Here is a 14,490-nt window from a genome sequence, read left to right on the forward strand (position 1 = left end):
AAAAGCATCATACTCCAAACATATATTGAATGTATGGCTCATAAAAGTTATAAAAGCTATAATTAAAGCTATAGTGTAGCAACATGGAAAAATATTTTTTAAATATTTGATATGTTATCTGAAAAAAGGCAGGACAAAATCTGAATGCAGAATCTTAAAAACATTTGTCTAAGTGAAATTAGCTAGACACAAACGAGCAAATATTATATGATTCCACTTACATCATAGCTAAAATAGGCAAATTAACAGAGACAGAAAGTAGATTGGGTTACCAAATACTGAGGGAAAGGGAAAATGGGAAATTACTGCATAATGATTACAGAGTTTCTATTTGGAGTGACAAAAAAGTTTTAGAAACAGACAGTGGTAATGATTGCACAACACTATGAATATACTTAATACCACTGAAATTAACATTTGAAAATGGTCAAAATAACAAATTTTGCTATATATCTTTTATCATAATGAAAAAAATCAATAATGCAATATACCAAAAAACTACTGAGTTAGTCACTTGAAGTGGGTGAATGGTACAGTAAAAAGATTAAAAAAAAAAACAACCTGGAGGTATACTGTGTTTACAATTATGTTAAAAACAGGTACAAAAGAAAAAGGGTTATAAGTAAATTTTTATTTAAAACTTCACTATCTGTGATTATGCAAAAGTAGTAGGACCTTAAAAGTTTTTGTTTCTCAAGCCTCTCAGTAATGTGATTATATTTGCCATTGTGACTCCTAAAATCCTGCACGTAACTTGGCACAGTGGCTGGCCCTTAAATATTTTCTGAATAAATGAATATATGTTACTTCTTTTCTTAATTAAAAAATAAGAATGACGTTTAATCATCCAAGGGTTACTACTATAAGAAATTATTTAATAAATGCTGGTGGTTTGTAACAGAGAAGAACAAACAACACTTTGAACTAACATATTTCTAGCTAAAGAACATCACCTAGAGTACAGCAAAACAGGTACAACATAATATCTGATGCCTGAAGCACCTATGCATCAGACTGTCTCATTTAAAGGAGTCCACAAAACCATTCAGTAAGCTGTGTTAATTAGATACTTCACATCCTACATGCAAGATCTTAACTATCACAAAGGAGGTTACATTTTAAAGAGGTGAAGTTAAAAGGAAGAAGTTTGAGGGCATCATAGTCTTCAAATGCTACACAGTGTCAACTAGAAGAGCAATCAGGGTCAGATTTATTCTTAACTCTTAAAAATCCAAACTAGAAATAATGAGGTTATGCCTAGAGTACGAAGTACAAATATGGGAAGCCAAAGCTTAACTTCTTATAAAGAATTTTCTACCAGAGATATACAAACTAAAGTGTACGGCTTTCTGAAACAATGTGTTCTTTATCATTGAAAATGTTAGGTGTTAGACCCAGAAATATTGTGAAAAACATTAATGCATTGAGGAAGTATACTAAGTTGTCACAAAGATCCCTTCTAACTTACAGTCTGTGACTTTTTGACACTGGACAAGCAGGGTATGTATCATTTACCTCTTCTGTCATTCCAGCACGAATTAGAGTGAAAAGATATTTGAGTAATCTGACTTCATCTTCTCTATCCAGATCATCAAGTGGCATCTTCTGTCTTATGGGAGCATCAGGGTCCTACAAAAATTAATCAACTATAAATCCTTTATATACATAGATAATTTAAACATCATCGAGACATGATAAACATCTCCTGAGTTTATATACTGAAATAAACTAATTTTAGTTAGGTAACAAAGGGAATGAAAAAGTTGTAAGTGTTCCAAATACACATAATTGTCTGCTGCCCATTCAAAACACTCCACTGGTCCACAAAGCTGCATGCCTTAGTCAGGCAAGGCAGAGATATCACTAGCCCAGCCCAGAAACTCTAGAAATTCTACTCATAATTTAAGTAGACTTGAACTCTACCCTGCTGTAGCAACTACGTGGCCAAGTTAATCCTAAGCAGAATTAGGCCTAGATGGAGAATGAGCAGAGAAACTCCAGGAATCACAATGCATGCCGTGACTAGAAGGTACAGAGCTGGTTCTTCCTGAGAATATATGAGAAGAGAGCCCAGTATGGGATTAAAAATACATAAAAATAAACCCATGTCCAACAAAAGAAATTTTAAAATAGATTTCTGATAAATACCTCTATCCTCTGACAGTTATTCCTAACTACCTTTCACAAATAGAAATGTGCATTTAAACACTAGGGATAACACTGGCCTCACTTCTGCGGCAAAGAGCACACATTATCTACATGATGAACTTCAGATGAAAAGCTATTTTAATGTGACTTAAAAGGAGGAAGTAAATCTTATTCCAAATGTTACTGAGTAATATGAGTATCAGTTCAAAAAATGGAATACATAATAAATCAACTGGCTAGTTCCACAAATATTTTTGCAGATATAATCATTCAATTTTGGAAGATGGTTTCTTTCTGACAAAAGGAAATCACTTTCCATAAATTAAGGATAAATGATTTTTAGTTGTTTGTTGTGGTATAATTTTGCTACAATTCATTACAAGTACTGTCAGTAGTTACCAAATAATTTTTATCAAAATGCACTTTTGTTACAACGTAAGAGTTTCACCCATTTTTTCAGTTACTTCCTTCTCTCACTCTTCACTATAAACTTTTAGTTCACGTGCCTCCACCTATCACAAAGCTCTGTTTCGTCATTTCTACAATTATTAGACTCTCGTTTTTTCAAACCCACTGTTACTACCATTACTCATATCCTAGAATGACTTTTTTCTAACCTCAAGCTAATTCACAAAGCTTTATTTTCTCTCCCTGCTTTCTACATAGAAGAACCTTCTCAGGTCACCATCTTAGAGTTAAACCTTACTATAAGGTCAAAATTAATTTGTTTTAATGCTGGCAAATCAGGAATACTTTCTACATTCTCTTTAACAATTTACAATCCATAGGCCACAGATGGGCTCAATACATGCCATTAAATTCCAATGTAACTTAGTACTTTTTAAGAGTTAAACAGTATATGCCATCCCTCAGAAATCTAAAACAAAGATCCAAGAGAAGAAAATACTCAGTCTTTAAGAAAATCCAATATAATATTGTAAAGTAATTAGCCTTCAATTAAAATAAATAAATTTATATTAAAAAAAAAAGAAAATCATTTAACTTTGAGGGCAACTTTCATTTCACAGAACACTTACCAATTCAGTGACAAGAGGACGGACACTTCCTATATAAGAAGATAGCTGCCGCTGTTTCAAGGTATGCAGAGTATTTTCCCTGAAAATATACGTACAACTTCTTTTAAGAAGAACAATTTGTATACGTCTATTTAAAGAATCAAGTCAAGTCACAGTAAGAGTACCAACTCAGAAAAAGCATGAAAAACACTAAATACAAAAGGGCATTTTAGCTCAGATGATTAACAATGTTGAACATTTTTTCATGACATATTGACCATTTATTTACCTGCTTTTGTAAGGTATCTGTTCAGATCTTTGTCTTTTTTATTGGGTTATCTCTTTGTTACAAGTTGGAGTTCTTTATCAACTACAGGTTCTTTATGATTCTTCCAATCTGTGGCTTGCCACCAATTCATTTTCTCAATTATGCCTTTTAATAAGAAGTTTCTAATTTTGGTAAAGTCAAATCACTCTTTCCCCATTACTGCTTTCTGTGACAATCACTTATTCTCCAAGTCACAAAAATGTCCTCTTATATTTTCCTCTAAAAAGCTTTAAGTTTTAGCTTTTACAACTGGGATGATGATCCATCTTGAATTAACTACTGGGTACAGCGCAAGGGGGCCTTCCCAGGTGGTGCTAGTGGTAAAGAACCCATCTGGCAATGCAGGTTAGACCTAACAGATGCAGGTTCGATGCTTGGGTCAGGAAGATCCCCTGGAGGAGGGCACGACAACCCACTTCCATAGTCTTGCCTGGAGAATCCCATGGACAGAGAAGCCTGGCAGGCTACAGTCCACAGGGTCATACATAGTCAGACACGACTGAAGCAACTTAGTATGCACACATGGTGCAAGAGAAGTATCAAGGTTAATCTTTGTTCACACAGATACGCAGTTTTCTCTGTACAGTTTGTTCAAAGAACATTTCTTTCCATCCCGGGCTGCTTTGATGCCTTACTAAAAATCAAATGACCATGTATGTGTGGCTTTGTTTTACGGTTCTCTACTCTCTTTTATTGATTGAAAAAAAAAAAGGAGACCAACAGGTTAAAAACTTGCAGAAATCTTAACAGACATTTTAACTTAAAAATTTTTGTTTCTGGGACTTCTCTGGTGGCTCAGTGGCTAAGACTCCACACTCTCAATGCAGGGGGTGGGCCTGGGTTCAATCCCTGGTCATGGAACTAGAATCCACATGCCACACAGTTAAACAAGCATTTTTAAAATTTTTTCTGAAAATGGAAATTTCTTTCAGAAAAGTCAACAAGAATCAAGATTTAAGATTTAAAAAATATATATATTTGGTAGCATTAAGTTTTCTAGTTAAGCAGAAAAAAAATTGATTTGCAGACTTTATACACGTTACTGAATTCAAAGGCAAACTAAACGTTTCTCTTTTTTATATTATTTTTTATTGGAGCATAGTTGCTTTACAATATTGTGTGAGTGTCTGCTGTACAGCAAAGTAAATCAGCTATATGTGTACATATATCCCCTTTTTTGAGTTCCTTCCCATTTAGTGAACTTTTTTCTTTAACTCTTGAAATAAATTGTCCCTTTAACCTGGGGGTTGCTTTCTGGTTTCAAGGTTTTAACAATAAATTAGAAGCATTGCAGAATGTAGGGAAAAGGGGAAAAAAAGACACACAAAAGTAGCTAGAAACACAGTAGAATTCTCTTGATGATCAAACTATGATTATTAAGAAAATGAGTGCCTGACAACATGATCATGTCATTCTTTCATTCTCGAGGCTTCCTATCACATTTAGGATAAAGTTCCAAACCCTTATTTCGGCTGACTGTCAAAGTCCTATATTAGTTGGCTCTCTTCAATCTCATTAACTACTATTCTTTTTCTTTGTTGTGTTCACACTGGCCTTCAGTGCAAATACTTTACCTTCTTAAAGTCTCTGCAGTTCCTGCTCTTGCCCAGAGCACTTGTCACTCAAGTTTTATATGCCTGACCTCCTTTATTTCTTAAAAGCCTCTTACTCTTACTACCTGTAACCTTACTTCCCCAGAGAGGCTTTCCTTGGTCACCTCTTCTACTTAAATCCCATTATCATCCTCTATCTATCAACTCTTGATTCCTTTTTCTTTCAAAGCTATTAACACCTAACAGGATATATGTATTTGCTGTCTAACTCTTACACAATTATAAATCCCATAAAGGCAGGGCTTTTTTCTGTTTTGCTCACAGACCAAATTCAGCAAGAACTGAATAAATAGTTGCTGAAAGGTGAATAAACAAAATCAACATTAAGTAACTTCAGGAATAAACATTTAGTGACTTACCAATATACTGATTTTGCATAAAATTCAATATTATCGGAAAAATCTCCAATCTCATCTTTGGCAATGCTTTCTAACCAATCTACCACCAGCTAGGGAAGGGGGTAAAAAAAAAAGCATTAACTATCAATTTTGTTAAGGATTTTATTTGAAGTAGTACTACTCCTACAATTAAAAAAAAGTTTCTAATTCAAAAAATACCAAGTAATAACTTTTTCTACCACTAGTTTTAGTTTTTAAAGATGTATAAATATTATGGCAAAAGAAATTTTCTAAAGGAATAATACAGTTTTTAATAGGCTATTCCTGTAAATGCTAGGGCTATTATTTGAAGACCAAAAAACAAGGTGCTTACTTCCTTTTAATTATAAATTAAAAGATGAAAAAGAAAAAAAATCTAAGGAAAAAGTTTAAAATCTAAAAAACTTCATTTTTTAATGTCATTTACCTTTTCTCCACATTTCACCCCCAAAATGTAAAAACTCTAGTCATACCTGACTTTGTCGGACAAGTGAATCTCTCTGAAACAATGCTTCCACAACTGCTTTTTCACTCGCATTAAGAGCCTATTTAAAAAATTTGATGGAAAAAAAGAAAAGGTGCTCAAGAAACATTATCTCAACAGAATGGTAAAAGAGAATAACTATTTTAAGACAGCAAATCTGTATATTCACCTTTGAAAATTTTTTATAAATACATTTCAAACTGCTAGATCAATGAGCAGCTGCTCTTACTTGATATTTTAATTCTTGGTTACACTTGAAATTTTTAAGTTCTGTTTCTCCAGAGATGTTGTTTTAGAGAACAATAAAACAAACATAAAACAAAATGAAGCAATTCACAATAAAGGGCAGGATGCAGTCATGAGGCATATTAGGAAATTAACATTTAAAAATTTTTAAATCTTTTCATTCTACACTGAAGTTGATAGATGATAAAACTTAGGAATAATCCAAGGTTCTAAAGACTGACTTAGACAACTTGATATAAATATTAACAAGTTAAATCAAGCAATACAGTAAAAGGATAACACACAATGACCAAATCTATTAATTAATTCATCTTATTCATGGTTCAAGGAAGAGAGATACACATGAATCTTGCGAACACGTATGTGTGCTCAGCTGTGTCCAACTGTTTGTGACGCCATGGACAATAAACCCGCCAGGCTCCTATCCATGGGATTTTCCAGGCAAGAATACTGGAGTCGGTAGACATTCCCTTCTCCAGGAGATCTTGATAGATGCCAAAATGCCATTTGATAAAAATATCCTCGTAAATTAGAAATAAAAGAATATTTTGCCAATGTAATGGAGTATCTATTAATAGTTGAAGACTATAGCAAATATACTTAACTGTAAAGAGAGACACTCCTTTTAGAATCCAGAAGATGGAAAAAATAAGAATTGCTGAAATTACTCAAATTTACTGTTAAAGTTCTAACTAATATATAAAACCAGAAAAAGCACTAAGTAGTTAAAAATATGGAAAAAGAGTCACAGTCATCACTATTTGTAGATTAACGGGAATGCCTACCTAGAATAGCATGATAATTAACAAAAAACTATTAAAACGTGTAAGTGAGTTCAATAAATAGCCAAATGTAAGATAAATAATCTTCCAAGATGTGTATCTCACTAGCTGGGAATGAAATAAGTATTTGTAGAATAAATAAATTAAAAGATTGAAAAAATATTTTTAAATATCAAGTGAAAAAGCAAGTTAACAAACATGGTTGAAATCATTTATTATAAAATAAAAGTATCTTTTCTTTTTTGACTATTCATAGTTGCTTTAAACATAGGTTACTTTTTGTAATAAGAACACAAAAACAATTAAACCCTAAAAGAGCACCTGGTCTTTATGGTTTCAAAGGCATATTTTTACCAAGGATTCAAAGAACAGGTTAATTACTATAATTTTCAAACAAAGCACACACACGCGTGCACACATACACACACACACACAAAGATGGAAGATGTATGAACTTGTTCTGCAGAGGCGGCACAATCCTAGGCACTAGAACTAGATATGAAAAAGTCACTAAAAAAGAAAATATATTTGGGAAACTTCTAAAAAAAAGCAGCTAATAAAATTTAGTAGCATATTTAAGAATACATCATGACTCAAAGTTTATTCTGTTTGAGCATAGTTCAACATTAGAAGAACTATTAATGCAAACGATTATGCTAATAAATTAAAACAGTTATCTATAGGATTTCTCTGGTGGTCCAGTGGTTAAGAATCCACCTGTCAATGCAAGGGACACAGGTTTGATCCCTGGTCTGGGGAGATTCCACATGCCAAGGAAAACTAATCCCATGAACTTTAGAGACCATGCCCGGCAACTAGAGAAAACCCACGCAGCAACGAGACCCAGTGCAGCCAAAAATAAATTTAAAACAGGTATCTACAGAAGATAAAAAGCATTTGACTGCAACTCTTAGCTAGTTAGGAGAAAAAAAAATCTTATTCTTCACTAAAACAAAATCATTCTTATCAAAAGTCAAATACAAGAAAGGAACACCTGCTATCATTGATATACTTGTATGGGAGTTCTTAGTCCATGATATAAGGCAAGTAAGAGGAATAACAGACTATGGACTTCCTTGGTGGTACAGTGGATAGGAATCTTCCTGAGAATGCAAGGAACATGGATTTGATCCCTGGTCCAGAAAGATTCCACATGCTGTGGGGCAACTAAGCCCATGTGCCACAACTATTAAGCCTGAGCACTAGAGCTCCCATGCTGCAACCACAGAGCCTGTGTACTCCAACTACTGAAGCCCACTGGCCTACAGCCCGTGCTCCACAACAAGAGAAGCCACAGCAATGAGAAGCCCATGACTGCAACCAAGAGTAGCCCTCTTGGGGAGGGCAACTATAGGAAGCCCACGCACAGAAAGGAAGACCCAGCACAGTCAAAAAAAAATAGAAACTAAAAATAAAGAGTAAAACTTTCCTTTAAAATATAACAGAGTAGAAGGATTAAAAGAAATTCATTATTAGTAGATGATTTCTGCTAACAGGGAAAACCCAATAAAATCAAATTTAAAACTTACTGGAGCAAATGAGAGGTCCAAAAGACGGTCAAATATGAGCTTTACATGTAAATCATTAGAAAATGTAATAGGAAAGGAAAGTCATTCTCAACAGGATTAATGTAAATCCTTTATAAATGACTTTTATGAAGAGCACAAATCTATGTAATCTATAAAAGATCTAAATAATTAGAGATGCCATATTCATGAATAGGAAAATCCAACATAGTTAAGACATCAGGTCTTCCCAAATTAATATACAGATTCAATATTATTTCAATACATTTCCCAAAAGGACTTTTAAAGAAGGAAATGAAAAAGTTTATCTGGGAAAACGTGTGCAAAAATAACCCCAAATGTTTTTTAAAATGAAGAGAAGACTTACCCTACAAAATAGCAAAACTCCTGAGCTACAGTGACTCAGTTGTGTAGTACTGGTTTTCAAATAGAGCAATCAAAACAAAAAAGATCTATGTATAAATATGATAGGGCTTCCCTGGTAGCTCAGCTGGTAAAGAATCCGCCTGCAATGCAGGAGATCCCAGTTTGATTCCTGGGTTGGGAAGATCCACTAGAGAAGGGATAGGCTACCCACTCCAGTATTCTTGGGCTTCCCTGGTGGCTCAGCTGGTAAAGAATCCACCTGCAACGCAGGAGATCTGGGTTTGATCCGGGAATGGGAAGATCCTCTGGAGAAGGCAACAGCTACCTACTCCAGTATTCTAGCCTGGAGAATTCCATGGACTGTATAGACCATGGGGTCACACAGAGTCAGACACGACTGAGCAACTTTCACTTTCATAAACATGATAAAGGGTGTCAGGATAAATGGATATCTGTTGGGAAAAAGTTAAATCTCTTGCTCTCTTCACAAACAATCTGGATGAATTAACTTCTTGTATAGGGAAAAAAACTTCATGTAGAAGAAAACATTGAGAATAATTTTCACATGGGTAAGGCCAGCCTTCCTTAATAAGATACAGTGAATGATAAAGGAAAGCAGGACGGATGTTGATCAGTTAAAGATGGAAATGCCTGCTTGAGAAAGACCCCTGAAACAAAGCTGAAAGACAAGTGACAGAAAGACTATCTTTACCATGTTGAGGAAAGGAAAAGGAAGTAATGAACAGACAAGTGAGCAAAGAATAGAATTCATACAATATAAATACTTCAGAATGAAAACACTCCATCTTACTAATGATTAATGATATGCATATTAAAATGAGGTACTTCCCCTCCAACTGGCAAAATCAAATGATTGATAGCAGAGCAAACATTTTCACATACTATGACAGTGTGAACTAGTACATTTCATTAGGAAGGCAACACGACAATCTCTCAAACTTTGTCCCAATGATTTCACTTCCAGAAATATAGGAAATCCTCAAATATGTGGGTAAGTGCGAATGTTCATTGCATTGATTACTATAAGAAAAATTCTGGGAACAATTTAAGTATGTCCAGCAGAATGTCTGAAAAAAATTATGGTACATTTATACTTGACATGAAAAAAACTAAACTGACATGAAAAAAACTAAAAAATATTGATGAATAATAAAAACTCTCAGTGGACTTTCCTGGGGGATGAGCATTCGCCTGCCAATGCAGGGGACACAGGTTAAATGCAGGAAGATTCGCATGCCACAGACAAACTAAGACCCTGGGCTGACCCTACTGAGCCCGCTGACTACAACTACTGAAGCCCATGCACTCAGAACCTGCACTTCTCAACAAGAAAAGTGACCACAGTGAGAAGCCTGCTCACCAAACTAGAGGGAGCCCACACAAAGCAATGAAGACCCAGTGCAGCCAAAAATATAATGAATTTTTTTAGTTTAAATTAAAAAAATAAAAACTCTCAGTATAATGTATAAATGAGAACATACTATATGGTAAAAAAGAAAAAAAAACAGAGAGAGAATACCCCCTTTCCCCCGTCCAAACCATCCCTGCCAAACGAAAGCCAGGAAGACTCGACAAGTTACTGACATAATTCCTAAGAAAAATGATGAAAGTTTTGGCTTAAGTGGTGGCAACAGAAACAAGATGAGAGATTAGAATTGCAACAGAAGAGACAGAGTCAGCAAAGTCTGAAACACGACGTGCAGTTGTTTCTGAGATGAGGCAGAGACTAGTCTAGACCCTGGCTACTCAAAGTGCAGTTTACAGACCAACTACACCAGCACCACTGGGAGCTTGTTAAAAATGCAGACTCGTAGGCCCATCCCAGACCTACCTAATCAGAATCTGCATGTTAACAAGATCCCCAGGTGACATGTGCACAGCAAAGTTTGAGAAGTGCTGGCTTAGGGAATGTTCACTGGTCATGGTGCTATCCACTGAAAAACAAGAGTGGGTTTGACTTTTGACAAGTTGGAGTTATGGTACTTGAAAATTATTTTGCTTTAAAAGAAAAAAAGAAATACATTTGACCCAGGAACAATGCAAGGGTTAGTCAGGGTTATTGATCCTCCTTGTACTCGAAAATCCAAAAATAATTTTACAGTTGGTTCGCTATACTGCTGGTTTCCTCTGTATTGGAGGTTCTGCACCTGAGAATTCAACCAACTGCAGATTGCGTAATACTGTAGTATGCATTTAGTGGGGGAAAAAAAACAATCTGCATACTAAGTGGACCCATGTTGTTCAAGAGTTAACTGTAGAAGGTGCTGACTTCTGAAGGGGGGCAAAGTGGCTAGGTTCCCACAGGACTGCTGGGAGGTGAAGAAAACTATGAGAAGACGATTTACAGAATAAGACAGAGTCGGGTGACTCATTCCCTTCAGGCTCTATCTTCTCTCTGCTTGGAGTCTCTAGGAGAGGACAAAATACATTCAGCACTGCAAACAAGTCTGCACAATTTAACAACTTGACTAACACCTGGTGTGCTGCAGTCCACGGGGTTGCAAAGAGTCAGACACGACTTGGCGACTGAACAACAACTAATGCCTTTAGTAGGACTGCAACACCCCACCCAAATTGCACTAAAAAAAAGCTTCTGCTAAATGGCCTAAGGGACAGCTCCTTCAAATTTCCTAGACATTCAATGTTTCAAGTCAAGTGAGACACACCCTTCACTGTCTTAGAGGGTCCTTGGTCTGAAGGAAGGCATTTTTAGAACACTGTGATTGCTCTTCCCAAGGTTTAACTAAATATTTCGAAATGACATTCTCAACTTGATCTTAAAAAAACACCCATAAAACTTCTGTGTATATATATGTATAGATGCAAAGAAAATGTCTGGTAGGATACATACTAAATTGTTAGACTGAACAGTACGAAGGATAAAACAGAACTTACACCTTTCACTCTACAGTGCACATCAGTTTTGCTTACTGTATCTTTTATTTACTTGTAAAATTTTAAAAATGGAGAAACTCTAGATGGAGGGTCAAAAATCAAATTCTACTATAAAAACCATTTAAATTTTTAAGCATTTATAAAGGAAAAAACAATATAAAACTTACAGTAACTGCAAACATACTTTCATCTTCTAATGCAGACTGTATTCGGTCTCTGGGGAAAAACAACACAAAATGAAAAAGCCTTATTTCACAAGAGTAAATGAAATCACCATTAAGCTAATACACGCACAAACCTGCATTCCATCTGGGGTAACTTAGCCAACATGCTTTAAAAACAAGAATCAAGTAGTAAATGCCTTCTGACTCTAATATTGACAAAAACAGTATTTACTAAAAATAAACACAATACAAAGTCTTTGATGCCCACCTACTAATGCATAAACTTAACTTTTCAATGTAACGTTTTCACATGGCCAAAATGAAAAAATACAATTTTCTCTTGAGGTATTCTCACTGGGATGAGAAAGCAACAGAATGAGGGCCTAAACCAAGGAGCATCTAAGAAAAATTTGGTTACCTTCTCTCAGACTTCTACATTATATAAAGTGTGTCTGCCACTTTTTTCCTTAATCTATCTTCTTCTAAATATTGCTGTGTTTTTAACACTTTCCTTAAATCTTTACAAATATCCAATTCGTGGTAGTTACCAACTTTAAGATTTAATATTCCCCTCTTTCCTCCTAACTCACCTCTGACAACTAAAGGCATTAGACATGATAAGCATCATAAAATGGCAGAACCTATTTCCAAACACACCTCATTCTAACTTCTAAGGTAATCGCCAGTTTATTTCTGAGTCCTACACAACTTTACCTATACAAAGAAGCCAGCAGCCTCCATGTGACCATCTCCTGTTGAAGAAGCCAGAGCATACTGGCTGTTTTTGAAAACTTCTGAAGTCCAGGTGTTGCTCGGCTCACTATTTTATTCAATATATTTACCTGAATTAAAGACACAAATGTAAAAAGGTTTTCTGTAATTCTGAGTCACAATTTTGTATTCTTCAAGTACATAGTGCCAAAAGTACAAATTTACATTACAAATTTTTCCTGTCTATTGCCTTTTTAAATTAAATGTAATATAACATTCCCACTACAAAGGGCCTTACTTTGAAGTAAGGTGTGTCTAGGTGAGTGTGTATGTAAAAGTTTAACATACTCTAGATTTCAGATTCAACAGTAACAGTCATGAGTACACTTTTCTCCCTGTAGATCAACCCAGAAGATGGCTAAATCTAACCTATGCTTAGGTTAGATATAATCATATATCATGAACCAACAGAGCAGAATGAACATTAAAAATAAGATACTTTCGAATTATCTGAAAAATTTATACCATATAAAAAAAATTAAGAAAAATTCTCCTACTGGTACAAAGACTTTTATACCAGTCTTTTCCTAAGACTCCTTTTCCTATTTGGAACCAGTCTGTTGTTCCATGTCCAGTTCTAAATGTTGCTTCCTGACCTGCATACAGATTTCTCAAGAGGTAGGTCAGGTGATCTGGTATTCCCATCTCTTGAAGACTTTTCCACAGTTTGTTGTGATCTGCACAGTCAAAGGCTTTGGCATAGTCAATAAAGCAGTTTTTCTGGAACTCTCTTGCTTTTTCGATGATTCAACAGATGTTGGCAATTTGATCTCTGGTTCCTCTGCCTTTTCTAAAACCAGCTTGAACATCTGGAAGTTCACAGTTCACGTACTACTGAAGCCTGGCTTGGAGAATTTTGAGCATTACTTTACTAGTGTGTGAGATGAGTGTAATTGTGTGGTAGTTTGAACATTCTTTGGCATTGCCTTTCTTTGGGATTGGAATGAACACTGACCTTTTCCAGTCCTGTGGCCACTGCTGAGTTTTCCAAATTTGCTGGCATATTGAGTGCAGCACTTCCACAGCATCATCTTTCAGGATTTGATATCGCTCAAGTGGAATTCCATCACCTCCACTAGCTTTGTTTGTAGTGATGTTTCCTAAGGCCCACTTGACTTCACATTCCAGAATGTCTGGCTCTAGGTGAGTGATCACATCTTTGTGATTATCTGGGTCATGAAGATCTTTTTTGTATAGTTCTTTGGTGTATTCTTGCCACCTCTTCTTAATATCTTGTTTCTGTTAGGTCCATACCATTTCTGTCCATTATTGTGCTCATCTTTGCATGAAATGTTCCTTTGGTATCTATTATTTTCTTGAAGAGATCTCTAGTCTTTCCCATTCTATTGTTTTCCTCTATTTCTTTGCACTGATTGCTGAGAAAGGCTTTCTTATCTCTCCTTGCTATTCTTTGGAACCCATTCAGATGCTTATATCTTTCCTTTTCTCCTTTGCTTTTGGCTTCTCTTCTCATAGCTATTTGTAAGGCCTCCTCAGATAGCCATTTTGCTCTTTTGCATTTCTTTTTCTTGGGGATGGTCTTGATCCCTGTCTCCTATACAATGTCACGAACCTCTGTCCATAGTTCATCAGGCACTCTATCAGATCTAGCCCCTTAAATCTATTTCTCACTTCCACTGTATAATCATAAGGGGTTTGATTCAAGTCATATGTGAATGGTCTAGTGGTTTTCCCTACTTTCGTCAATTTAAGTCTGAATTTGGCAATGAGTTCATGATCTGAGCCACAGTCA

At 35.4% G+C, this 14,490-nt stretch overlaps 1 protein-coding gene across 1 annotated transcript in view; it reads right to left on the reverse strand.

The window, feature by feature from the left end:
- Positions 1 to 14,490, reverse strand: part of NUP107 (nucleoporin 107) — a 47,527-nt gene that overhangs the window by 19,560 nt on the left and 13,477 nt on the right. The window contains exons 7-12 of the mRNA XM_068970658.1: positions 12,681 to 12,808; positions 11,970 to 12,018; positions 5,956 to 6,027; positions 5,465 to 5,553; positions 3,186 to 3,264; positions 1,516 to 1,629 (exon numbers count right to left, since the gene is read on the reverse strand). Coding sequence (XP_068826759.1) covers positions 1,516 to 1,629; positions 3,186 to 3,264; positions 5,465 to 5,553; positions 5,956 to 6,027; positions 11,970 to 12,018; positions 12,681 to 12,808 — 531 coding nt within the window. The remainder of the gene's footprint in view (positions 1 to 1,515; positions 1,630 to 3,185; positions 3,265 to 5,464; positions 5,554 to 5,955; positions 6,028 to 11,969; positions 12,019 to 12,680; positions 12,809 to 14,490) is intronic.

Source organism: Capricornis sumatraensis, chromosome 4 (assembly GCF_032405125.1).
Source record: "Capricornis sumatraensis isolate serow.1 chromosome 4, serow.2, whole genome shotgun sequence".
Lineage (NCBI taxonomy): Eukaryota > Metazoa > Chordata > Mammalia > Artiodactyla > Bovidae > Capricornis > Capricornis sumatraensis.